The sequence below is a fragment of the Desmodus rotundus genome, chromosome 13, assembly GCF_022682495.2.
Source record: "Desmodus rotundus isolate HL8 chromosome 13, HLdesRot8A.1, whole genome shotgun sequence".
Taxonomy (NCBI): domain Eukaryota; kingdom Metazoa; phylum Chordata; class Mammalia; order Chiroptera; family Phyllostomidae; genus Desmodus; species Desmodus rotundus.
This window is the reverse complement of record NC_071399.1, coordinates 52,667,569-52,695,370: the sequence shown is the minus strand read 5'-3', so window position 1 is coordinate 52,695,370 and position 27,802 is coordinate 52,667,569. Positions and strand designations below refer to the sequence as shown.

Here is a 27,802-nt window from a genome sequence, read left to right as displayed (position 1 = left end):
GATTAGAAATGTGGAGACTCAAATGTTAGGTAGATTGCTTAGAGTTTTACAGCGAAACGGTCTGGTAGACCTTTCCAGGGTATAAAACGGAACAAGAGATATTTGGCCTAAAATATCTGGATAAAAAACATAAGGGGAATGAAAAAGTTGGAGTATGACATCAAAAATAGTCTCATTATAACTACCAGATAGGTTCAAGAACTGAAAATAACACAAGAAGAAAAATCTCTTCAGTGCTATTATCACCAAGGTCATTGGAAATAACCAAGTTCTGCTTCAAAGCTTGTTCCCTCCAAGACATGCAAAAAAAAAAAATCACCCTGTCACCCTCTGCCTGCTCAGTTCAAAGTTGCGCCAGGAACCTCTTCTGTCACCCAAAATATCATAAACATAGGTGGTTTAGCTGGTGTCCAGTCCCTGTCCAGCCTCAGGCATCTTTTGGAGTCTGTACCCCCAGCCTTCCACTCATAGTTCTTCACTGGCCACTGTCGGCAGGCCTGCTGGCGACCATTGACACCCCACCCTAGGGGAGGGGAAAGAACCAACTGCCTTTTTTGCTTTCTGGCGCCTTCTGTTTCAAAAGTCCTCTCCCAGAATTCCAGGTACACCCAAAGTCAGTGAGAGTGTCCAGCCTTCCAACCAATGAGGGCCAGTGTGGGCCATGTTTGCCGTTGCCCTTCTTCTGGCTGCCATGCTCAGCAGTGGGGCAAAGTCTCCAGTCACACATACGCAGCTCAAACCCTGCCCCGTTTCCAGGGGGTGTGTCTCCCATTACATTACCAGAATCTTACTTTATACTTGCTGGTCATACTACAAACCTAGAATTATTGCATTATATTTTGGGTACTACATTTGAAATAGAAATATCGGCTGAAGAGCTCACAGAGGAAGGTAATCAATATTATGAAAAGGTCTGGGAGTTATGGGTTGGCAGACATTAAAGGGCACTTTTTGTTTTAAAGATTTGGTAAATTGTGACATATCTGTTTAATACTTGAGGAATTATCATGTAAAAGAGGTAGTAGACTAGTTTTGTGTTACTGCATAGACTTGTCATTGAACTCACGGAGGTTCAATTTCAGCTCTAGGCCAAAGAGAACTTTCTAACTTGAGTCATCTGAGAGAACAGGTCCCTTGTGAGGTCATGGTTCCAGCCAGTGTTAGAACTCTCTAGTCATCCCTTGTCTGTGAACTGAAAAGGGCCTTTAAGAAGAGAGTTCTCACAGCGAAGTACTCAAGGTTGGATGGCTAGTAGCTTTTCACAGCTAGTCCAGAATATGTGTCTTACAGCTCTTTGCATTTGTAAGGGGGAGTGGATTTAGAGATTTTTGGGCACTGTGCTGGACCGTTTAAATGCACTGTCTCATTGAGGCATACAGCAAGAGCTAAGTGACCATCCTTTAAGAATGCTCCTGGGGAAATCTTTGCGTGGCATGTGTATATGGGAGGGGTGAGGAGAGATGGAGGAGACTGAAATTTCCTTGCGGGCACAGAAGTTGTCTTCACCACTGAATCCCCAAGGATTAACACAGGGCCTGGCATAGAGGGGAAAGACAATGAATATTTGTTGAATGAATGAAGAAATGTGTCTTGTTGAATGAATGAATGAATGAATGATATTTGTAAACTCTAAATTTTCTTTGGGAGAAAAATGTCATTTCAAGTGGTAACTTAGAGAAGAGTTTTTCAATCCTCTTCCCATGATGTTGAATTGTAATATACCTACAAATACTTGTATTCTTGTTGCAGTCTTTATATCATGACCCAGACTGGTGTTATATCAAAAATAAGTCTTATAAACATGACTCTTGCCTGTTATTAATCATTGCAGTGGTTCACATAACTACTAGATGCCTGATAGTGCAAAAACTAATATTTTTTACATCCAAGTTGGTTAAAATATTTTATAGTACTCTAAAATGATATCACACTAATGCAATTTGAGTTACTTTTTTGCTCTTTAAAGTTGATATATGTAGTTTAGATATACCTTTATACTACAAAAGCTGATAGTTTATAAGTTAAGTTTGAAATTTATATTCTATAAATTAGACACCAGTCTTAGAAATAAAATATCTGATCATTGTTTCTGTGGGTATTTCAAATTTTATGTTTTCATTTAGTGATATATTATCTTTTTGAAGAGTACAACCCAGAAAAATACCTCTTAAAGCTATTAAGAAATTTCACAGACCAAAATCCTTGAGGGTAATAAACCAATGATCCTTTTTTTACCTAAACTTGTCTTGGTATGAACATAGGAAATAGGTGGAAAAATTGTGCTTTGTCTCTGCCTTCACTGGTAGTCTTCCATAAATCTTTCCCATGGCCTTTCAAGTAGTCAGAAACCAGAGACCATATCCTTGGGTATTCTGTCAACTCTGGAACTCTAGTAACTTGGCTTGTTTGCATAATCAGACCTTGGGAGTCCTAGCACATAGGTAATTTCCATCAAAGGGACTCTTATGGTGTGAACAGACACTATCAATAGTTTGGGAGAGAGGATTTATCATCTAAAGAACTGTGTCTCTGGTTGCCCAGGCAAGGTGCCATGTTAAGTAGCTGTGTTTGGCATCAATACTTTCCCCTTGTCTGTCCTGGTCTTGCTGCAGGTCCGTGACTCAGGGATAATGTTGTCCTCCTATTCAGTGACCTTCAACTGGCCGCCTCTAGTACTTTTTGTATCCCACAGGCTAGTGTAGAGCAGCCCATTCCCTACCCCATCCTCCCTTCTGGGACTGCCCTTAGATATTCATTCATCCATATAGGAAATATTTATTGAGAGCTTGCTACATGGATCAGTCATTGCTGTTTGCTAGATTCTGGATTTGCAGTGGTGAATATCAATAAAAAGAATTGACCACTGAATAACAATTTTTTAAAAAAGTTTTAAAGCCCCTGTGGATAGGTCCCGGTCTTTAAAATATGTGGCCCTGGAATAGGATTGTTGGGATACAAAAAATAAGGAATTGGTAATGGAAAAAATACAATAAAGAATAAATTTAAAAAACAAGGAATTTCTACTCAATGGGGATGGGAAACTGTCTCATCACAGGTTATAGGAAAGAGAGGGGACTATATACCCCCTTAGAACTTGAAGCCCAAACCATTCTGGATTCCACAGACAGAATCCTCTGGGAATGTAGAATTCCCTTTGCTCTTCTCCACAAACGCTACCCCCATGCCAGTATTTCTGAGGCCAAAATATAATGATTATGTAGAATTGCTTATCTCTGACCCTAGATTCCAGTGTTTTATGGAACTCATTCCCTAGGAGGACTTTAGCCTCAGACACCTTATGGCCATCTGTTCCGTTTTAACCTTGTGTCATAGAGGAGTGACCTTCATAGTGTCCCTTCTATACTTAGCTCCCCACTGAAAGGCAACATGCTGCACAGCCTCTGTTCTTGGGACTAGTTATAAATCTGATTTTCACTCATGTGCTCCATACACTGCTAGGCCTGTCACAGCTCTAGCTAAATGGTCCTGAGCTGATGCTGTCACTGTCACCATGATCCTGGAGAGTGTAGCTGTAGCTATGTGTAATTGAACTTCTAGATCCCATCTCCTCTCTGGAGAGATTTTGCATGAAAACTTCGCAAGGATTTGTCCAGTTTTGAACTAGCAGCCCCAGTTCCACCAACCATTCAGTTATGCAGAGGCTTCTAAGCTGTGTGCACTAACATGAAAGGTATATTAACTGCTCCATTCGTGCCTTTTTTGAAGAAGGGCTATTGAATTTACTTGGACTTGGGGTCTTTTACATGGCTGAAGTGCTTAGTTGAAGGTTCTTTAGTTCCACATTTATTTAAATGAGCCTCAACTTCTGATACTCATTTGTGGTACAGAATAAATCCTCAAAACCTGTAAATGACATTTTGTCTCCTTGAAGGTACCTGGAATGGGGGCCTGTATGGGAAAACAAACTACTGGCAATAAAAAATTTTTTTTTAAAACACTGTAAGTATTAGGATATCAGCTTAAGAGGGCCTCAAGGCCTATGGCCATCTGACTAGAGCATGATACCCTAAGGATTTTAGTATCTTGTGAATTTTGTACTGACTAGCTTGATGGAGTCTTATTTTCTAAGACCTTTGATGTTCCAGGTCTCTCAGGAAGCCAGACTATTTGGTGTCTTGTTAAGAAATTGAGAATAGTGGACAGCTATTGCACTCAAACTGCCTAGAAAGTCCCAGAGATACTTAAAATCCTGTGCTTTATGAGTGGTCCAAGTTTGCTGGCATCTTGAATCACCTTGACAATGCACAGGTGATGTGCACTCAAATATGGGCACCCCGTCCATCCCACCTAGTGTTATGGATGATTCCAGAATCAGGCTTGCTGTCCAGTAGGAAATGCTTTAAAAACCAGAACACATTATTACACCTCTCAGATTTTTTGCTTCATTTTAAAACATAAAACATTGATCTCTTATTAAAAAAAAAAATCGGGGACTTTGGTCAGGGTAGATGGAGGCATACCTCCTCACACACCACATCAACATTACACCTAAACTAGAGAACAAACTATTACTCAGAACCATCAGAAATCAAGTTGAACAGAAGTCCCAACTATGATGGAATTGAAGAAACCACATCATTAACACTGGTAGGAGGGGCAGAGATGGTGGATAAAAATTTGGGAAGGATATCTCAGGTGTGAGGAGTCACAGCCCCACACCACCCACCCCAGCCTAGGGTTCCAATGCCAGAAAGATAAGTCCCCATAATCCTCCTGGCTGCAAAACCCAGGGGGATAGAGTCAGTGGAAGAAGCTTCTGGATTCCCAAGCAGTTCCTCTGAAAGAACTCACACCTGGACTTACTCTGACTCACTCCCTCTGAGCTCCAGCACCAAGGTAGCAGCTTGAAAGGCACCAGTGGCGTATGGGGCTAAACTGAAGTGTCTGATATTACAGCGAGAGCTGAGGACAGCTTTCTTCCAGAAAGAAAGGTAGGCAGAGGCCATTTTCCCTTTTCTGACCCTTCTGCCTACAGAGCCACAGAGACAGTAGGTGGGTTCCACATCCAGACTCAACTTGGCTAAGACTGTTTACCCCACCCTGGAGATCCCCTGAGGCTCTGTCCCACCCAACTTAAGGGCCCACCCTTTCTGTTAACAGTGGCTTTTAACAACTATATGATGGCTGCTCTCAGTTTAAGCTGCACAACTTAAATCCTCTCAAACAGAGAACAGCCAGTGAAGTGAGCTCCAAGTGAGCGTTTACCTCTTGCCAAGTGGCCACAGGCCTGGTAATAGCAGCAGACTGCCTAGGTTTACAGCTTGGCTTTGCCTGGGAACCTCCAAGCCCAGCACAAGTAGCAGCCATCTGCAGGTTGCGTTATAGCTTATGCAGTGTGACTCCAGGCAGGCACAGGTAGTGGCTGACCATGGCCTGCACCACCTGGGAAACCCCAGAGCCTGCACACCCAGTGGACAGCTACAGACTACGTCAGGGCACCACCACCTTGCTCATGCACAGCTTATCCTCCAAGGAGGGCGGAGGTTGGTGGTCAGTGGTCATAGCCAGTTCTTGGAGCTGAATGGCCTGGGTAAATCTTGCCCATTGATTTGAAACAGCAACCAAGGCTTAACTACAAGAGGAAGTTGTATTCAGCCCACATGAAAGGCCTCGAGTACCCAGCTTGGGTGACAGGGGACACTGGGCCACTGGACCCTATGGGACATCTAGTACACTAGGCCACACTACCAAGACATGGAGTCAAAGCAGCTCTACCTAACACATAGAAACGAACACAGGGAGGCTGCCAAAACAAGGAGACAAAGAAACAGGGCCCAAACGAAAGAACAGATCAAAACTCCAGAAGAAGACTTAAACAAAATGGAGATAAGCAACTGAGCAGATGCAGAGTTTAAAACATGGCTATAAGGATGTGCAAGGAACTTAGTGATGACCTCAACAGCCTAAAAAAGATCCAGTCAGCAGTGAAGTACACACTAATTGAAATAAAGAATAATGTACATGGAAACAACAGTAGAGTGGATGAAGCCGAGAATCCCATCAATGATTTAGAACATAAGGAAGCAAAAAATAAAGCAATCAGAACAACAGGAAGAAAAAAGAATTTTAAAAAAGGAGGATAGTGTAAGCAGCCTCTGGGACAACTTCAAGAGGTCCAACGTTCACATCATAGGGGTGCCAGAAGAGGAGAGAAAGAGCAAGAAATTGGTAATCTATTTGAAAAAATAATGAAAGAAAATGTCCCTCATGTGGTGAACGAAATAGACATGCAAGTCCAGGAAGCACAGAGAGTCCCAAAAAAGACGGATGCAAAGAGGCCCACTCCAAGACACATCATAATTAAAACACCAAAGATTAAAAGCAGTGAGAGACAAGCAGTGAGAGACAAGCAGTTCGTTTTATCTACAAAGGAGTTACCGCAAGATGGTCAGCTGATTTCTCAAAAGAAACTTTGCAGGCTAGAAGGGTTTGGCAGGAAATATCTAAAGTCATGAAAAGCAGGTACCTACAGCCAAGATTGCTCTACCCAGCCAAGCTATTATTTGGAATGAAAGGACAGATAAAGTGCTTCCCAGACAAGAAAACCTAAAGGAGTTCATCATCATCAAACCATTATGATATGAACTGTTAAAGGGACTTATTTAAGAAAGAGAAGATTAAAACTATGAACAATAAAATGGTAATAGATACATCTCTATCAATAATTGACTCTAAAAAACCAAGCAAACAAGAAGAAGGGAGACAGAATCTTGGATATGGAGAGTGTTCTGATGGTTGTCGGGTGGGAAGCAGGCTTGGGCAAATGATCGAAGAGGTAGGGGATTAAGAAGTACAAATAGGTAGTTACAGAATAGCCATGGAGATGTATAATATAGTATAGTATAGTATAGTATAGGAAATGGAGTAGCCAAAGAAATTAATGCATGACCATGGACATGAACAATGGTGCGTAAATGCCTGAGGGAGTGGGAGGTTCTTGTTGGGTTTGTCAAAGGGGGAAAAATCAGGACAACTGTAATAGCATGATCAATGAAATATAATTTAAAATGAATATATAAACTGTAGGATAGAGAAGAAATTTAAAAGTTCAAAATAGCTGTGTTTGCCTTGAATGTTAGTGAAATAGTAAAACCAGTACTAAGGAAAACTTACTATACAAGATTTTAAAAATTTAATGCATTTATAATATAGATGAGAAAAATAAATGATTATTTATTTTTAAAATCTTGTTGAGCTACCCTGTCACTCACAATCAAGGAGTAATGAGCACATCAGCAGTAACTTTTAAGTTTTTATGTTCTGTCATTATCTCATTATCCCATGATATAGGTATTCTTCCTTTTCTTCAACAGATGAAGAGGTAAGGCCCAGAAAATAACTTTTTAAATTTATATAGTCAATAAGTAGCATAGTTAATATTTAAATATGAGCTCTTTCCATGAGAATGCATAACATATTAGAATTTTCAGGCCCCTGTAAATTGTACAATAATGGTAACCACCATTTTTAATAGGATGTAGTTCACTCTGGCCATTCCTAGTGAATCCTCATTACCTTACAAGTGAGAAGAAAGTTTATGTTGATTATTGTACCAGCTGGCATTGTTTGCCACAAAATGTCAATTCTTGTGGTCATCAGGCTAATTATTTCTAATGGAATTGAGAGCATACAACGTTGATCTCCTTCTGCCTTGTGACAACTCTCAGATAAGAATTTATTTTCAGACAACTGTAATTGAGTAACAATAAAAATTTAAAAGAAAGAGAAAGAATGAATTTATTTTATGCCAAGAAAGTCGTTTAAAAGGAGATTTTCAGTTCAATAGTTTCTGCTTTAAATGTATTTTAGTCCCTGGACCCAGTTTAAACTTTGCCAAGACCAAATCTTACTACATAAAGCAAAGGTACAGTTGTGGTTATGGGACACAGATTACAGTCTAGTCAGCAACAGACAAATGAAGTCAGAGGCAAGATCTCTATTGACAAAAGGTAGGTTGAGGGCTATCCATTGGAGGTTTTTCTTTTTTTGTTGTTGTTGCTGTCACAGGACTTGCTCGTAGTAGATCTGAAGGGTTTTAGACACTCCTGGCACTCAGCTTGTGTTAGCTGGTTGGATAGCTCTCTTAGGATACCTTTCAGAAGAAGCTTCTGGTAGTGTGCACCCAATGATGTGGAACTCAAAGTAGAAGATGGTCTTTAAATATTGGAGAAAAACAGACTAGTAGCAAGAAACTGTTAAACAGAGCTCACATGTTACGTTAGGCGATGTGGCTACATAATATCATAGCTCTTGACCTCAGAACTTCATTAGGCCCCTTCTGGAAGGTTGGATGATGTCTTCCATTGATTTAGTCACCAGTCATGGCCTAGTGACATGGTCTGTCTGGATCAGCTGGTGGGATTTTTTGTCTCTGCAAATGGGTTGCTTTTACACACTTCACGAATGCTTTGTTTTGATTTAGGACATGGTATTAGTATGAACATCAGAGAGTGGCAAGCTGCTGGGACTGTAACCAGAAGTTGCCTGGTCACACAGGCCTGCCCCTAATCTTCTAGCAGGAAGAGTGACAGTATTCTGTGTGTTACATAGATGTATGTTTTATGTTATCTCATAATTTATGAGAGCATTGGATTGAGTGTTTGGCCTCTGTGGTCTGATTTCTGCACAAACCTTGGCCATTTTCATTTTCATAAAAGATACAGTAATTGAATTTCATAATTGCTCAACAATATTATTAGAGCTGCCCTAATTATTAGGTTTGTATGTGAGAAAAGCTGTCAGGATAATCAGGATAAAGGAGCTACACCCTCTCCCTTTGAGTACCTTTGTAAGAATTTAGAGGTGTGTATGTGTGTATACAGGGAAAGTGTTGTTCATGTGAGTATGTTTTAGATTGTATTTCTCTTCAGCCTCGGTAACAGTGTGCCTACCAGCAAGGACTGACGTGACTATCCTCAAAGTGACTATTGACAGGCTTCTAAAAACTTTAACCTGAGGTTTAACACAATGATCAAGATACACACTTAATAGGATAGATTTGTAAAGAAGGTTCTTTCATATCTTTAGATTCATCAATGAATTCACTGTCCACATCATCCAGAATTAGCAGGGCTAGTGAAATGTACTGTTTATTGTGCAAACATATAAGGATATTTATTGCACGTTGCAGTAACAAAAGATTGGAAACAACCCAAATGTGTAAGTTAGGGACTGGTTGAAGTGGATTATGAAATATGTCACATGGTGGAATGTTATGCAACCACAAAAAAGAATGTATCAGCTCTACACATAACAACATGCAGTGAGGTCCAAACTTTATTCAGTGGGAAAAGCCAGATATGGAACAATGTGCATGTACAAAATGTTACTCTGTGTTTATGTGTACAAATGTTTAAATCTAAAATGATCACATATTTGTTATATATACAGAGAGATACACAGATATCTGGGGAGATACACAGAAGCTGACAAAAATTTATTTGACTCAGGGAAGGAACTCAGTAGTTTAGGACAGGCTCAGGAGGGAAGCATACTTTTCATTCTAAATGTGTTTTGGATATTGTATCACAAATATGTATTATCTATTCAGAAAATAGTTAAATGCTCCATAGGAACTCTTTCTGGCAGCTTCCTAACAGATGCATTTGACAAGAGGGGTAGGTTTGCACAGCTTGGACACTGCTATGATGTCCAAGAAACCATGGTAAGGGTGCATACATAACAGCCCGCCTGTAAGATGAGGGAAGGTAGAGATCATGTAGGGAGAACCAGAGAGAGCTGCGGATGGAGGGAAGGAGAAGGGAGTGGAGGAAATTAACATAGAGGTGTTGAAATTGTGATGGTTGGTACATAAATGATGCCTTTAATTAAGCATAGAAAATGAGGGAAAAAAAGATTTGTGGGGAGTGAAATGAAGATGCTGTGAATTGTACATTGTGAATTTGAAATAGTGGTAAGATGTCCTGGTGATGTCTGCAGGCAATTGAGAGAGATGCTTTAAAAACTGTTACAATGGCTTAAAGTACTTTTGTATTAGCATTTTTATGTCTCTTTTAAAGTTTCAGCATATTCAAATATCTTCTCTGTTCCTTAAGTGTGATTATGGTGTAATGGAAAAATTAGGTTTTAGAAATGTTTTAGTTTTGTGATGACCGGTACAAACAAGATAATTATTTTGTTTTGAAATGTCCCATTACATACATGCCCTGTACAAAGCAATTTCCTGTTATAAAATAAAGGACCTGTGCCAAGGGAACAAGGCTAATGCATTGTTCCCATCTCTGGTACAGTCTGAAACTACCAAATGAATGGTAAAATTTTTAATGTGTCCATTAACTAATACTCACAGCTAATTTACAGTGGAAGTGTATGTGACAAAAACAAATAATTTCTGAAATCACTTTGGTCCTTGTTATTACAATTAATGCTAAAAAACCCCTGTTTCCCATGTACAATGTAATACCTTAATTACAGTGCTATATGTGATTATATATTTTGTAAATATTTTGTTATATAAGATGCTTGGTTTGCAGAGACCTAAATTAGTAAAATTAATCTTATCATTATTATTACTATTAATTTTTACCAGCATTTTTTTATCCCCTTTCTTGCTTATCTCTAAAGATTGCACAAGTGTTGGGTTGAGATATAACTCTGCAGTAGTCCCGATTATTTTTTTTGTTTACTTGTTTTTAGAGACAGGAGGAGGGAGATATAGGGAGACAAAGATCCATGTGTGGTTGCCTCTCACACGGCCCTACTGGGGACCTGGCCCACAACCCAGGCATGTGCCCTGACTGGGAGTCAAACCAGCGACCCTTTGGTTTGCAGGCTGTTGCTCAGTCCACCGAGCCACACCAGCCAGGACCCCCAATTACTTTTAAGGGGAGAAAAAGCAGCAGGTGCAGTGTTTTCTGCCCGTTCTTCTAGGATGATGTCAATTTCCAAGCATTAAGCAAATTATATTGAATTATGCAGCTGATTTGTGTGGCCTGCCTTTCAGTTTTGAATTCTCTTATTTTTGGTAGTTGTAAAATGTCCTTACTTTACATTGTCAGTCTAACTATTAATTGGGGACTTCCATTCAAGATGGCAGCATAGGTAAACATGGCTTGCCCCTTCGCACAGCCATATAAAAATATAAAACAACTATCACTCAGAACCATCAGAAATCAAGTAGAAAGGAAGTCCAACAACTATGGAATTAAAAAAAAACACATCCATCAAGGCTGGTAGGAAAGGAAGAGACATGGAACAGGCTGGTCGCATACCCATGAGTGATGGATAAAAATTCAGGAGGGATATTTTGGGAGTGAGGAGTTGCAGCCCCATACCAGGTCCCCCAGCCCAGGGTTCCATTGCCAGAAAGACAAGTCCCCATAACTTCTGGCTGCAAAAACCAGGGGGATTGAGTCAGTGGAAGAAACTTCTGGATTCCCAAGCAGTTCCTCTGAAAGAACTCACACCTGGACTTACTCTGACTCACTCCCTCTGAGCTCCAGCACCAAGGTAGCAGCTTGAAAGGCACCAGTGGCATATGGGGCTGAAGTGAAATGTCTGACATTACAGCGAGAGCTGAGGACAGCTTTCTTCCAGAAAGAAAGGTAGGCAGAGGCCATTTTCCCTTTTCTGATCCCGCCCCCCCGCCACAGAGCCATAGAACCAGCAGGCAGGTGCCATATCTGAGCCTCCATCAACCTGGCTAAAACCCTCAACTTTTGCCCCGCCCTGGAAATCTCCTAAGACTCCTATCAACCCAATTTACAGGCCCACCCTCACTATTAACAGTGAATTTTCCATATGAATGGTTGCTCTGGGCTCAGGCTTCACCAATCCTCTCAAACAAACAACAGCTGGTCTCAGCTCTCAGCACCACGCCCCTCCTCCCTACCCACCCTATTTTGCTAAGTGGTCCCAGGCCTGGTACTAGCAGCAGATAGCATAGGTTTACAGATTACCTTCAGCTGGAAACCTCCAAGCCCACCACAAGTAGCAGCCATCTCAGACTGCTTTATAGCTCATACAGGGTGGCCCCAGGCAGAACACAGGTGGTAGCTGACCTTGGCCTGCATCACCCGGGGAAACCCTAGAGCCGGCACACCCAGTGGACAGCTACAGACCATTTCCGAGCCCCACCATCCTACCCTTACACAGCTGATCCTCCATGGATGGCCAGGTTGGTAGTCAGTGGTCACAGCCAGTCCTTGGAGCCGAATGGCCTTGGTAAATCCCTCCCATTGATCTTGAAACAGCAATCAAGGCTCAACTACAAAAGGAAGTTGCACTCCACCCACACAAAGGGCATACCTCAATACCCAGCTTGGGTGACAGGGGCCACTGGGCCACTGGACCCTATGGGACATCTAGTACACTAGGCCACACTACCAAGACATGGAGTCGAAGCAGCTCTACATAACACATAGAAACGAACACAGGGAGGCTGCCAAAACAAGGAGACAAAGAAACAGGGCCCAAACGAAAGAACAGATCAAAACTCCAGAAGAAGACTTAAACAAAATGGAGATAAGCAATTGAGCAGATGCAGAGTTTAAAACATGGCTATAAGGATGTGCAAGGAACTTAGTGAGGACCTCAACAGCCTAAAAAAAGATCCAGTCAGCAGTGAAGTACACACTAATTGAAATAAAGAATAATGTACATGGAAACAACAGTAGAGTGGATGAAGCCGAGAATCACATCAATGATTTAGAACATAAGGAAGCAAAAAACAAAGCAATCAGAACAACAGGAAGAAAAAAGAATTTTAAAAAAGGAGGATAGTGTAAGCAGCCTCTGGGACAACTTCAAGAGGTCCAACGTTCACATCATAGGGGTGCCAGAAGAGGAGAGAAAGAGCAAGAAATTGGTAATCTATTTGAAAAAATAATGAAAGAAAATGTCCCTCATGTGGTGAACGAAATAGACATGCAAGTCCAGGAAGCACAGAGAGTCCCAAACAAGACGGATGCAAAGAGGCCCACTCCAAGACACATCATAATTAAAACACCAAAGATTAAAAGCAGTGAGAGACAAGCAGTGAGAGACAAGCAGTTCGTTTTATCTACAAAGGAGTTACCGCAAGATGGTCAGCTGATTTCTCAAAAGAAACTTTGCAGGCTAGAAGGGTTTGGCAGGAAATATCTAAAGTCATGAAAAGCAGGTACCTACAGCCAAGATTGCTCTACCCAGCCAAGCTATTATTTGGAATGAAAGGACAGATAAAGTGCTTCCCAGACAAGAAAACCTAAAGGAGTTCATCATCATCAAACCATTATGATATGAACTGTTAAAGGGACTTATTTAAGAAAGAGAAGATTAAAACTATGAAAAACAAAATGGTGATAGATATATATCTATCAATAATTGATTCTAAAAAACAAACTAAGCAAGCAAGAAGTACAGAGACAGAATCTTGGATATGGAGAGGGTTTTGATATTTGCCAGATGCGAGGGAGTTGTGGGGGAGTGAGTGAGGTGAGGGGATTAAGAAGTACACATAGGTAGTTACAGAATAGCCATGGGGATGTAAAGTACAGCACGGGAAATGGAGTAGCCAAAGAACTTAATGCATGACCCATGGACATGAACAATGGTGTGGGGATTGCCTGAGGGAGTGGGGGAAGCTTTGTGGAGAGAGGCTAAGGGGGAAAAATCAGGTCAACTGTAATAACATAATCAAATATTTTTTTAGAAAATTAAAAGTTAATTGATTAGGGGCTGGCTGGTCTTGGGATGCTTATCAGTTATTTTTAGTTCCTTTTTCTTACCAACTTTCAATAAGCAAGTATATTTTTAATAATTAGGTACAGCTCGAGCTAAATGAAGTTATAGTTTAATTGTTTTGAAAGTTTTTATGGTAAGTAGTATTTTGTTTGTACTAATTGAAACTTTCACTACCTTAATTCTTTTATTTTTTATTAAGAATTATTTTGATAGCAGGTGATTTCTTAGAGCTACATACACAGTTGCAGCACAATGGATGTTGCTTTTTGGGCAGGTTCTATGGTCCACCTGAAGGCAGCTGGTAAAAGGACTACGTGCCTGGAATAACAGAAAAAAGAGTTGTGATTTGAAGTGGGAAGATTTAATGGGTACCCTCTGACTCCTACTTACTGAGTTTGCCGTTAAAAACAAATTAATTTATTTGTACCTATTATGCAGGCCAAATATATGAAAGATTAAGTGAAATAATGTATGTGACCATATTGACAGCAAAACACTTCAAATTGTACGATGCATAGGGTTTATGTATTTTGCCATGTACAATGTGCAGCTTTTTGCCCAAATTTTTGAGGGAAAAATAAGGATGCACATTATACATAGGTAGTACCTAGAAGACTTTGCATTCGTTCTTGTGTTTTTAATTATTTGTTACATAAAATTTCTTGTACCATTATATGTTCAACAATAAATGTCAAAATTCCTTTATAATTCAAAAAAACAAGTATCTAAATATAAATAAATAAAAATTGAATTAAAGTATGAACATAGAGCTCCCTAATTATCCTATTTTTATGAACTTAAGTATCAGTTCCTTTGAAGAAAAATTGCATCAATGCATATTATTTGAAATTATGACTATAAGAGATTACAAGTGCCATTGATTTACCAGTTCATTATTATAACCAGAAAAGTTATAATTATGTTTATAACTTTTCTTAAATATGTTACGTTATTTTCTAGATGTGGTAGGTTGAACACCCCAAAAATGTTCATGTCCTAATCCCGGTAGCCAGTCAATGTCAATTTATATGGTAAAAGGGACTCTGTAGCTGTGATTATGTTAAGGATCTTGAATGAAATCATCCTGGAGTATCTGTAACAGGCCCAGTGTAATCACAGGGGTCCCTACAAGAGGCAGGCAAGAGGAACTGGAGTCAGAGGAACTGTGACTATGGAGGGAGGTTGGATTGATTTGAGGAAGGGGCCATGAGCCAGGAAGTACAGATGGCCTCTAGAGGCTGCAAAGTCAAGGAAATGGGCTCTCCTCAAAAACCTCCAGAAGGAACACAGCCCTCTGGACACCTTGATTTTTAATTTCTCACCATCACAACTGTAAAAGAACAATTTGTTATAACAGCAATAGGAAACTGCTTATACTGTATTAAGAGATTTTAGTGCTTTTAGTACTGACTTTAATCCAAACTTCATTCATCATCAAAGAAACAGTGGTTTATGGTTATGCATGTAATTTTTATATATAAATGATAGAATACTCCAACAAATAACATTGAAGGCCTTTGCCATATTTCCAGGACAGCAGGGCAAAGGAGCCTAATATGCCAAGGGACTGTCTGTACCTCCATGGTTTCACTGTCTTTCTCCCCATGGCTCTCTGGTGAATCCAGGGCTTTTGGGAAATGACAATCAGGACTATTACTCTGCAGCAAAGCTCTAAGACAGGATAGTCCCAGGAAGATGTTAAATACACTGCTCTCTTTTACATTTTTAGTAAATTCTAAGACTATATAAATTATATAATGTTGAATACAGTTGCTGATTTGAAAAGTGTTTGGATTCTGCTTTTATATCTTTATTTTGTGTTAACAAACAATTAATAAACTTAATTTATTAGTATTAATATTCAATAATATTTTGTCAAAAATATTCAATAAAATTTTGATTTTAGCATGTTTTTGGATTTTTTTAATAAAGGAAGATTTGCCTTTTAGAGTGTGAGATCCTTTGGAAATACTATGTATGTAGTGAAAATATTGGCACTAATAGCTCTAAAATTTGTAGGCTTTTTTGTCATGGAAATGGTATCAAAATTCACATTTTATTTATATTTCATATTCTAAAGCAATAAAAAATCCAACATGAGGTTATACAGGGAAATCAAATTAACATGGAAAATGGCATTGTTCTAAAGTCATGATTCCTTTACCAAAGAAGTTTTGTGATCTGCTGACCAAATTTTAAGCACAGTCACTGAGGCTAAAGAAATCTGGAAGCAAATTTGCATAGCTTTCTTCAGCTCCATCCATCCCACCCCATCTCCCCCAGTGATCAGAAGTTTTAATTCATCAGCTTCTGAGGACATTGTGGATCACTCCAGCAAGGGAACCACATTATTCATCTACTTTGAATTTGATAGGGGGAGGGATGTAAGAGGTCAGAGACTTGTGTCTGCAAGGTGAGTTCAGGGCTAAGGGTTGTATAAGGTTGATATGAGACTAAGACACCAGGTCCTTTACCTTGTTAGATCCTTGAAGAAATTTGCTTGGGGTTCACAAATGCTTGAGTACATTTTTATTTAATTATGAAAAATTAAGTATTTTAAAGCAGGTATTTCTGATCCTCTTACCTGACCCCACATTCTTCAATTGTCACCCCTAAAAATACCGTTTTCTAATTTTAACTCTGCCTCTTCTCTATATTTCTTCTTAAACACAGCCTGAGTATGCAGAAGCTTTGAAGGAAAAGCATTAACTGAGTTGACCATAGTTACTCAATTCAATTTTACAGTGAAGAAATAATCTTTTTTTAACTTGTTATAGCAATGCTGGTACTTTTTTGTCAACTCCTCATATAGAAAGTATATTAACTAATTGTGGATAGCTCATATAACTTCTACATTTTTTTTTCTCTTCAATGTGTTGTAACAAAATTAACTTTATACTTAATATAAAAAGATGATGGGAGAGTCAATAAGATATATAGCCTTTGTGCCATAAGTTTGTAGTCAAGTATTCCCATAGACAAGAAGACAGACATACTCTTGGCAGAGATCTTCCACTCTCATCCACAGGTCTTTTTTTCATTCTGTAGTTCATTGTTTTCTCAGAATAATTGTGTACATATTTTCAAAAAGTTTCCATTAAAAATTTTTTTCAGTAGTTGCACTTTTTTGTAGAATCTTGTCACGAGTAATATTTCATATCTATGCTATACAATTCTCAATTATTTATGTCAATATATAGGTAATTACTTCATTTTTAAAAAATAAATATCATATGCAGATGATATATATAACTTCTCCTTAGATAGGGATATAAGCAACACGGGGGCAGACTTCCTTATGTTCATGACTAATGCCTGCCTCTTTATTTTGAGAGACTATGGGGATGTTTCCTACTTCCTAGTCTACATTATAGGAATGCATATTAACATCAGTAAGTTGTTACTCAGCCAGAATGACTCTTCAGTTAGAATGGTGATCAGCCAGCACAAATGGAAAGTGTGGAATGATTTTCAAAGATCCCTTTGGACTCATAGTAAAGAGTTACATGTGTGTTTGTGTATGAATCTAAACATGGTTCTAAACAGACATGTGAGGGGATTTTTCAAAAATTTTTTACATACACATTTTTTTCTTTATTTTATTCTGTTTTTTCCATCACCATTTATCCCCCCTCTTCCACCTCTTTGTATATCTCTTCCACCTCCATCCATCCTGTCCCCTAGTTCCCCAGCAGTCACCATGTGGTTGTCCATATCCATGACTTTCTCATTTTTTATATTTTGCTCAATCCCTCCATCCCTTTAGCCCCTAAGCAATCGCCCACCCAGATGTCAGTCTGCTTTCTAAGTCTGTCTCTATTTTGCTTGTTTTAGATCATTCCAAAAGGGAATACTACCAAGCAAAATGATTTAAGATCCTACTTACATCATGCACTGTCTGAGTAGCAGAATTTCTTTGTAACCTGCAGATTAATATTGAGGTTCTTGCACATGTGTGAATTACCTGTCAATCTCATCCTTACCATTAGTCCATTACATCTTTGTAAGTTTTTTGTTCACATCATTTTAGATATTGTGCAATTTGTGTTTCAGGATTTTATTGAACTAGTTTTTCTTTGTGAACACTTAATGCATATTCCAGTGTTTACAGCTATAAAATGAATGTTTATGGTGTTGCCGATTTAAATTATACTATGTTGAAAATAGCTTTGTCACTTTCTTTGAATTTGATGCCAGAAATAAACTTGTGGCATTATATTTCTTAGTCTTCTGTTAAAATTCAAGCATCCTTGGGAGAAAATATACATGAAACCTTCATTGTCTATTAACACTACAGGAAAAAAAAATGACTTTTTAGGTCAGGAATTGCCATCTTAGAAAACACATGGAACTTAACAGCAACTGGATAATAAAATAGGGGAGTATCAACCCCAGAAAGTAACGGAGTTGCAATCTCAGGTGCCTCTAGGGCCCACTGGGTAGTACATGTATATGAAATGGCAGCTGAAGAAAACAGGTTTAAACTCTTTTACTGTGAGTGAGCAAAGTACCTGTCTAATATGATGGGCTTTAATTTTGTTGTTGATGTTTTATAACACAGCACTTTAGGGTTCAAACATAATGGACCAACAAAAAATTCAGAGTTCATCATTTTGAGATTGCTTTTATATCATGTGGGGTGCTGTAGGTGGTAGGCTAGTTCAGATTGGTCCCACACAAAGGTATACCATTAGAGGCAGGTGAGAACACTGGAGATTTGAGAGCAGAGGGGTGCTGAAAAGGGAGATAGGGAGCCATAATGATTACAGCACTTTAAAAAAAATTTTGTTGTTTTAAGTATATTTTATTGATTATACTTTTACAGTTGTCCCATTTTGTTCTCCCCTTTATCCCCCTCTGCTCTGCACCTCCCCTCCCACCAACATTCCCCCCACTTAGTTCATGTCCATGGGTCATACATATCAATTCTTTGGCTTCTCCATTTCCTATACTATTCTTAACCTCCCCTTGTCTATTTTGTACCTACCAATTATGCTTCTTATTCCCTGTACCTTTTTCCCCATTCTACTCCCTTCCTGCTGATAACCCTCCCATATTTCTGTGATTCTGTTCCTATTCTATTTGGGTTTTGTGTGTTTGTTTAGGTTTGGTTGTTGATAGTTGTGAGTTTGCTGTCATTTTACTGTTCCTAGTTTTGATCATCTTATTTTTCTTAGGTAAGTCCCTTTAACATTTCATATAATAAGGGCTTGGTGATGATGAACTCCTTTAACTGACCTTATCTGGAAAGGATTTTATCTGCGCTTCTATTCTAAATGATAGCTTTGCTGGATAGAGTGATCTTGGATGTGTAGGTCCTTGCCTTTCATGACTTGGAATACTTCTTTCCAGCCCCTTCTTGCCTGCAAGGTTTGTTTTGAGAAATCTGCTGCTAGTCTTAGGAGTAGGTAAGTGTCTCCTTTGTAGGTAACTGTCTCCTTTTCTCTTGCTGCTTTTAAGATTCTCTCTTCTTTAATCTTGGGTAATATAATTATGATGTGCCTTGGTGTGTTCCTCCTTGGGTCCAACTTCTTTGCAACTCTCTGAGCTTTCTGGGCTTGCATGTTTATTTCCTTCATCAGATTGGGGAAGTTTCCCTTCATTATTTTTTCAAATAAGTTTTCAATTTCTTGCTCTTCCTCTTCTCCTTCTAGTACCTCTATGATTCGGATGTTGGAAAGTTTGAAATTGTCCCAGAGGTTCCTAAGCCTCTCCTCATTTTTTTTGAATTCTTCTTTCTTTTTCTGTTCTGGTTGAAAGTTTATTTCTTCCTTCTGTTCCAAATCATTGATTTGAGTCCTAGTTTACTTCTCTGTTGGCTTCCTATATATTTTTCTTTATTTCACTTTCCATAGCCTTCGCCTCTTCCTCTGTTTTGTGACCATACTCAACCATTTCTGTGAGCATCCTGATTACCAGTGTTTTGAGCTCTGCATCTGATAGGTTGGCTATCTCCTCATCACATAGTTCTGTTTTGGGAATTTTGATCTGTTCTTTCATTTGGGCCATATTTCTTTGTTTCTGCTTGCCTGTTATAAGGGGAGGAGCCTTAGGTATTCGCCAGGTCAGGGCAACCCACCTTGCTGTGTTGTGGCACTGTATGTGGCAAGGCATCAGAGAGGGAACAATGCCGCTTGCTTGGCTCTCTGCCTGCTTTCCACCAGCTTTCAGTCACTTCCTCCACAACCCACAAGCAAATTGAGCCCTTCTGGTGCTGTTCCTAGATGGGTGGCTTTGTGTATGTTCTAGGACCTCGTGGGTCTCTCCAATGAATTCTCCTTTGAGGTTGGGAGTTTCTTCTGCTGCCACAACCCCCACAAATTTTTACAGCTAGAGGTTTTGAGACTTCAGTTTCCCACACTGGAACACTGGGTTGCAGGGTCTGTCTTGCTCCCTCTTTGCTCCTCCTGGCTTTTCCACATGCGAATATGGGACCACCCAGTCTGCTTTACACTTTTTAGATGAGATCCTGATTTTACTAATGAGAAAGTTGGATGCTGCTACCTTTGTGGTTGATAAACAGGGGTATGCGTCAGAGTTGCCTGTGTATCTTTGCCGAACTATAGATAACATCTGAAATAATCCACACCTTCATTGCAAGTGAGATTTCAGTTCACTAAGTCTGGTATGGAGCATGGTTGGATATTTTGGAAAAAAAAAAAACAACAACTCTTCGCTGGATTCACATGCAGTGCATAGTTAAGGACCTGTACTCTTGGAGAGGTAGAAATCTCCAGTTTAGTCTTTGAAATATGGGTGTACATATCTCTGCCCTCAAAATAGTTATTTAAGATGCCTGAATATATTTGGCACATTTACATTGTCAAAGTGATTTATTTCATTCCATAAAGGAAGAATGAAAAATAGCAACATACATAATTTAAGAGTTGCATATAGGTTTTATGAGGAAGGATTGAAGAGGTATATTAAGACTAACCAGTTGGCAGTTACAGTTATAGCAAACTTAGTATTAAAAAGACATTATACCTGATTCGGTTTCTCACAAAAGTCGAGTTGTAGCCCCTGAGTTGTAATAAATATAGACAATAAAAATTATTATAGCACAACTAAGCTTTCTGTTTGTCCCGCTTTCTAAGGAAGGCTGCTCACTGCAGGTGAATTTCTATTTCATTCATGGCTGTTCAGGATTAATCACTGAAGATTAAACATTAATTACTTGCAGGAGGGCCAATGTGATAAGTTTGTAGTAAAGAACTTTAGAACTGAAATAAGAATTGCCTAACAAAAAAAGTTGTACCTTTAAAATTGCCAGAGAAGGTTGCAGAGTTTCTTTGATTACAGAATCAGAAAATATGAGTTAAAATGAGCAAGCATTTATCTTGTGCAGTTTAAGCATGTTATCTACTGGCATCTGATGCTCTTAACTTTGGCAAGCCTTTTACCATCTCATATTCCTGCTTTGGGGAAGGTTAGACATAGTGCACTTAAGGGGGCACATTTTTCCCTAATTTGTTTGTTGATATTTTCTTAATATCTTGTTAAGAAGGAGGTAATTACCCCCAGTTCTATTTTGGTTGTTTGCTAGTCAGTCACTATTCTGTTGGCAAAATGCCTCTATTTCTGACTTAAGCTGTGTTATTTTTGTCTGTGGACCACACTGACACACACACAAAATATGTTAATTACAGAACTTACAAACATATATACTCAATTTTAGTGCTAAGAAGAATCGTGATGCTAACATTGTAGTGAGCTTTGGCTTTGTTAAAGACACTGCTGAGTTCTTTACTTGGGTTATGTTACTAATTTGCAGCACTGTGTAGAGCAGAGAATTACTTACTGCTCTGTCCCCACTTAGCAGAGGTGAGGCCAAACTTCAGAGAGCCCAGGAACCGGGTCCACAGCCACACAGATAAGAAAGGGTACCATTGGTATTTTCTCATCAGTCTGACTTCAGAGTTTAGGCTCTGAATCACTGCTGTTACATTACTGGTTTCCAGTTGGGAATTTGCAGATTAACAATTCCCTGTAATTCACTTGTGCAGAAACTTCCCTCATTTCTCAAGTTCTAACAGTGTTATGGGGAACAATAAAATATCTTTAGAGTACTGATTATTGAACTCGGCTACATTTTAGAGTCACTTGGGAGTTAAAAACAACAACAACAACTGGTAGCTGTGTCCCACCGCCACATGTTCTGAGTTAATTGTATAGAGTGTGGCCTGAAGATTGGGAGTTTAAAAAAATCTCCCAGGTGATTTCAATGTACAGTGGAGTTTGAGGTCTCCCACTTTGGAACAACACAAAATTTTAGATTCTAAATTTCTATTCTTTAAATAAAAAAACATAACTTTTTATTATAGAAGTACTACATATTTACTTTAGAAGCTAAAAAAACAAACCAATACAAATTTACAATTAAAATGATCTGTAATTCCTTCGCTGAGCAAGCAGCATAGGATTTTGCTATGTATCTTTTTCTTCTGGGTATGTTTGTATATTTAAAGTCTTTTTTAAAAAATATTTTATTGTTTATACTATTAATAGTTGTCCCACTTTTTCCCCCTTCGTCCCCTCCACCCAGCCCACCATCCACTTCCATAATCAGTCCCCCAAACATTGTCCATGTCCATGGGCCCTTCATATATGTTCTTTGACTAATCCCTTCACCTTCCTTCAAACAATCCCCACCTCTCCACTCCCCTCTTACAGCTCTCAGTCTGTTCCATGATTCTATGGTTCTGGTTCTCTTTTGCTCATTAATTTAGTTTGTTCATTAGATTCCTCTTATAAGTGAGATCATATGGTCTTTTACTGACTGGTTTATTTCTCTTAGCATAATAGTCTCCAGTTCCATCCATGCAGTCACAAAAGGTAGGACTTCTTTCTTTCTGTGGCATAATATTCCATTGTGTAAATGTACCACAGATTATTTTATTCACTCATCTACTGATGGGCACTTAGGCTGTTTCCAAATGTTGGCTAATGTAAGTAGCTCTGCTATGAACATGGGGGTGCATAATTTCAACTGGTGTTTTGGGATTCTTAGGGTACATTCCCAGCGGTGGAATTGCTGGGTCAAGGCAGTTTCATTTTTAGTTTTTTGAGGAAATTCTATACTGTTTTCCACAGTGGCTGCATTTCTATCAAAAGTTCACTAGGGTTCTCTATTCTCTATACCCTCACCAGCTAACTTATCGTTGATTTATTAACGAAAGCCATTTTGACAGGTGTTAGGTGATATCTCATTATGGTTTTAATTTATATCCCTCTGATGGCTAGTGATGTTGAGCATTTTTTCATATGTCTGTGTGCCTTCTGTATGTCCTTGGAGAAATGTCTATTGGGGTCCTTTGCCCATTTTTTAACTGGGTTATTTGTATTCCTGGTGTTGATTTGTATTAAGTTCTTCATGTATTTTGGACATTAAACCCTTGTCCAATGTATCATTGGCAAATACGTTCTTCCACACAGTTAGATCCCTTTTCATTTTGAAGATGGTTTCTTTAATACTACCCAAAGCAATCTATAGATTTCGATGTAATTCCTATTAAGAAACCAATGGCATATTTCACAGATCTAGAACAAATATTCTGAAAATTTATTTGGAACCAAAAACGACCCAGAATAGCCTCAGCAATCTTGAGAAAGAAGAACAGAGTGGAGGGGTCACAACATCTGATATCAAACTATACTATAAGCCACTGTAATCAAAACAGTCTGGTACTGGCATAAGAACAGACACATAGATCAGTGGAACAGAATAGAGAGCCCAGAATTAAACCCAGCTCTTTATGGTCAATTAATATTTGACAGAGGAGGCAAGAGTATACAATGGAGTAAAGATAGTCTCCTCAATAAATCGTCTTGGGTGAAATGGAATGGAACATGCAAAAAAATGGAACTAGACCACCGTCTTACACCACACACCAGAATAAAGTCAAAATGGATAGAATACTTAAATATAAGTTGTGATACCATAAAAATCCTTGAGGAAAACACAGGCAGTAAAATTTTGGATATCTTGCATAGCAATATTTTTACTGATATTTATCCTAAGGCAAAGGAAATAAAGGAAAATATAAACAAATGGGACTACATCAAATTAAAAAGCTTCTGTATTTAAAGTCTTAACTGTAATGCTATGCCACTCTTCTATAAAATTTTATGTGTTTAATGCCATATTGCCTGTATCTCTCATATAGTCACATGCTTTACCAGACTGAGAAATACTTGATTCTTAGGCACATATAGCAGTATTTTTGGTTAACCCTTATAGCCCAGTAATTCTCAAGAGTAGAGTAATATCCCTATTAATGGAGAGTTTGTATGTTATGTGAGGTAGCATTTAGGAGACAAACTGATTAGATGTCTCTCCTTTGTACTACTTGTATAGCTCTTTTTCAGACAAGTAAATCTTGGTTTGCTTCCTTGTCTTCCTTCTAAATTACTAAGGCAAAGACCATATGGTTCAAAGCCCCCTGGGTTCTGGCATGCAGTGTGTGCTCAGTAAGTGCTGGGATGCATGAACAGACACAGCTATGTTCTGGGATCTGAAGTGGGACTGGTGGTTAAAGTTTGAAAAAACTAATTAATGAAATAAATTCAGATGTGCCTGAAAAAAATTATTTTGGGGAATGGTGGAATAGTAGGTGGAGAGAATAAGAGTGGAATTGAGATGAGGACAGGGGCTAAGGGACACTTTAAGAGAGGTAAGCTGCAGGTTCTTCAAGAAATGTAGAAAGTCCTCTAATTCCAGAAACATCCTGGCCTTGGCCCCCAGTAGGCTCAGACAGTCTTGCCTGGGAATAACTCCCTCCTCTCATCTTCTTATCGTTCCATTTCTCTATCCTACTCATTTGTCAGAATAAAAAAGGCTGAGTCAGATGTACTTTCAGAGTAAGAACCAAAAGAAATAATTTCAGAGTTTGCTGCTCCCCAAATGTTTTCCTAATAAAAATTTGAATGATCAGATCCTGCAATGGGGCTCACTTAGGACACAAGCAGTGCCTGTCAGTTAACAACTGTAATTCTCTTTCCTTCCAAGGTTGGGGCTGGGGAAGAATTTAAATAAAAGGTATGAAGGGGACTCAGAGCATTGAAGGCTAATGAGGGATGACCTTTACAATCAGTGAATTTCTTAAATCAAAATTACTTCTAATTTCTTTTTGGCTCTTAAAACTTAATTATTATTTTTTAAATGTGTTACAATCTTTACTTGCTTATGATCATCCATTTTAAACAAATTTTATTAAAAAGGAGAAATTTCTGATGTTTTGTGTCATCAGTGTATAAGATACATGCATGATTCTTATTGCTGAAATCCTTTAGAATTGAGGCATTATGCAGTTCCAAAAATGACAGGAATAGTGAGAAGCTATTTATCCTTCTTTCTCCCTTTTTATTGAATTCATGTTGACTTTGAAGGAATATAAAGGCATTAAAGATAGTTAAAATCTCAGACATCCTGCTTTACTTAGAATTAAACAAAACAAAATTAAAGAATAAGATACCAAGTCTGGTTTATTTATCTGAGTAACAATTATCTCATTGTAACAGAATGAAAGACAGGGAATCTTTACAGTTACATTATATATATTGCTAAATAAGTAAGACACCTGAGGTGATATTTTTTCAGGTAAATATCAGATGTATTCAGCCCAGTGAATGTTGAGATCTCAAGCATGCCGTGCCAGTCGTCAGAGCCAGGAGTGTATTGTGATCTAATGGCATTGCTCTCTTGCTTTTGGTGAGCTGTCTCAAAAACACATTTGAAGCAATAAAGCATCCATTTGGCTCCTAAGTAGTGAGGGAGTCATTGCTTTTTGCATTAACTATTTATTGAAGAAGAGACGTGACCAACTGCTAATGAGCTTTATCCAAAGAGGATACTGGAAAACAGAGGAAAATGCAGAGGGGAGGTTCTGTTCAGTTTTGTTGGCAGTTACCCCAAACCCAAAGCTACGATTGGTGCTCTTCTTCCATGTGACTCTGGCCAGCTGTGTGTAAGTGCGAGTGACTGTCAGATGTATTTAAGGCCTCATGGTTTAGGGAAGGATGTTGTAGCCTGAGGTAATGAGAGGAGGCTGTGACTGGTGAGTAGCTAAGATTGGGCTGATTTCTGTAGTTTTGAGTAATGGACTTATTTACTAAGATGAACAGTAGTGACTGAGGATTGCTAGTCTACTTTTTGACAGGGTTCCTTTTTTTAAATAAGATGATTAGTGCTTTTTCATTACTTGGGAAATATGTCCTATAATGCAATATGTAGATTATCACTTGATCAAATGCCTTTTAATCTGAGAAAACTTATTTGATATATAAATAAATATGTAATTTATTATTTGGGAATAGTTTCTGGGTAGGAATATAACATTTTGCTCCTCTTCCACAAGTAAATAAATGGTCTCTTATTGTAGCAAATGCTTAGGGTTTATCAATTTCAGGATTACAACCAGAATATTTTCACACAGAAATGGGAGCTTTTTCAAATCATTTCAGAATCCTACTTTGAATCACTTTTGGTGCTATAACAGCATGAAGTTTCCATTTCATTTGCATTAAGATTCTTAATTAATTTGCTTTCTTTAATGATATGAAAACAGATGACACTCACAATTTTTTTCCCTTAAAGCCAGATAAAGGACTTTTATGCTAATTCTTCCCTGCTCTCACTAAAAAATAGTAAAGTGGAGTTCTACACAATGGGGAAAAAAGTCCTTCATATAAATCATATTAAAACAGGCAATTTAATAACAGTGTTCTTGATATTATGTAAGCCAATTATAAAACCATATTATACTACATTCCTTTGATTTTCAGTTTTCATAATAATTCCACATTGATAGCTATGCATTAATTCTAAGCTTACCATAAGTCATTTTGAAGTATATTTAGAGTCAATTTTTAAGGTATATTTTATGAAATAAGAATACATTGCTTATTTATGTTCATAGCCTTTGGTAAAAGGCTAAAAAACATGATAAGTACGTAGCAATGAGATCAAAGTCAAGAAAAGTTTCCTTAGAATTTTCTTTCCTAGACCACATTGCATCACACTTATAGAACTAAACTCAGTTACTTTATAGACTTTTACTTTATTCATCAAGGAAGTAAGGACTCATATTAGAAATGGAATACTTTGTAAGATGTCAGGTTTTGCAATAACCTCTCTTGTTCGTTATTAACAATCATTAGATTGAATTATCCCTTTCAGATAATCACTCCATTCAGAAGACTAATGCTATGCGCTGAGAACAGAAAGGAGATGGAGGATTGGATCAGCTCTCTGAAGTCTGTACAGACCAGAGAACCCTACGAGGTAGAGTAGCATCTCTTCGGTCATCTCATGTTCTTAGAGAATGTTAATTGAAGAGCTGATTCTGTTTTCTGCAAAAATATGTATGTGGAGATTCATTCAGTAACTTGGTTAAACCTGATATTGCATTAATTTTACTTAGTGTTTTAGTTATTAAAATATGGATTTGAAATTATAATCATAACTATGTACTTTCCAAATATTCAGTGTCTGTAGTCTTGCTCTCTTGTTTGGCAGATGTGTGCTAACGTCTCATTTTTAGGTGGCCCAGTTTAATGTGGAGCATTTCTCAGGGATGCACAACTGGTACGCCTGCTCCCATGCCCGACCCACATTCTGTAATGTGTGCCGAGAAAGTCTTTCTGGAGTCACCTCCCATGGCCTGTCCTGCGAAGGTACTGTAGCATTGCATTTGCTGTCCCTCAATACTGACCATACCGTAAACATGCTGCCATCGGTATTTCTGAGAAGTGAATAGAGAAAAACCACCACAGCAAAACATTTCCCTTGGGCAGAAACAGTAGCTGAGAGCAACGCAGTGGAAAAAGAGGGTTTAAGTTTTATGGTGGCTTAAAGTGGAGGTCTGCACACGTAAGACTAATATTTTGGCTCAGGAAGAGATAATATAAAATAATTTGAAGGAAGTATTTCACTCCTGAGGAACTAGTAACTACTGACTAGAAAAAAATTCTCTAGACTTTGTATATAATTCCAGTTTTAAGTATTCTTTTTTCTGTTGTGATTGATGATGGAGAACAAAATTTTCTGTGAGGACAGTCTATACTCTTTGGCATGATTTCTGATTGTTACTTACACTGC

At 38.4% G+C, this 27,802-nt stretch overlaps 1 protein-coding gene across 7 annotated transcripts in view; it reads left to right on the top strand.

The window, feature by feature from the left end:
- The window catches only part of DGKH (diacylglycerol kinase eta), a 231,013-nt gene that overhangs the window by 101,196 nt on the left and 102,015 nt on the right, over positions 1 to 27,802 (top strand). For all 7 annotated transcript variants that reach the window (XM_053916770.1, XM_053916772.2, XM_053916769.2 and 4 more), the window contains exons 5-6: positions 26,882 to 26,986; positions 27,246 to 27,378. In XM_053916770.1, coding sequence (XP_053772745.1) covers positions 26,882 to 26,986; positions 27,246 to 27,378 — 238 coding nt within the window. The remainder of the gene's footprint in view (positions 1 to 26,881; positions 26,987 to 27,245; positions 27,379 to 27,802) is intronic.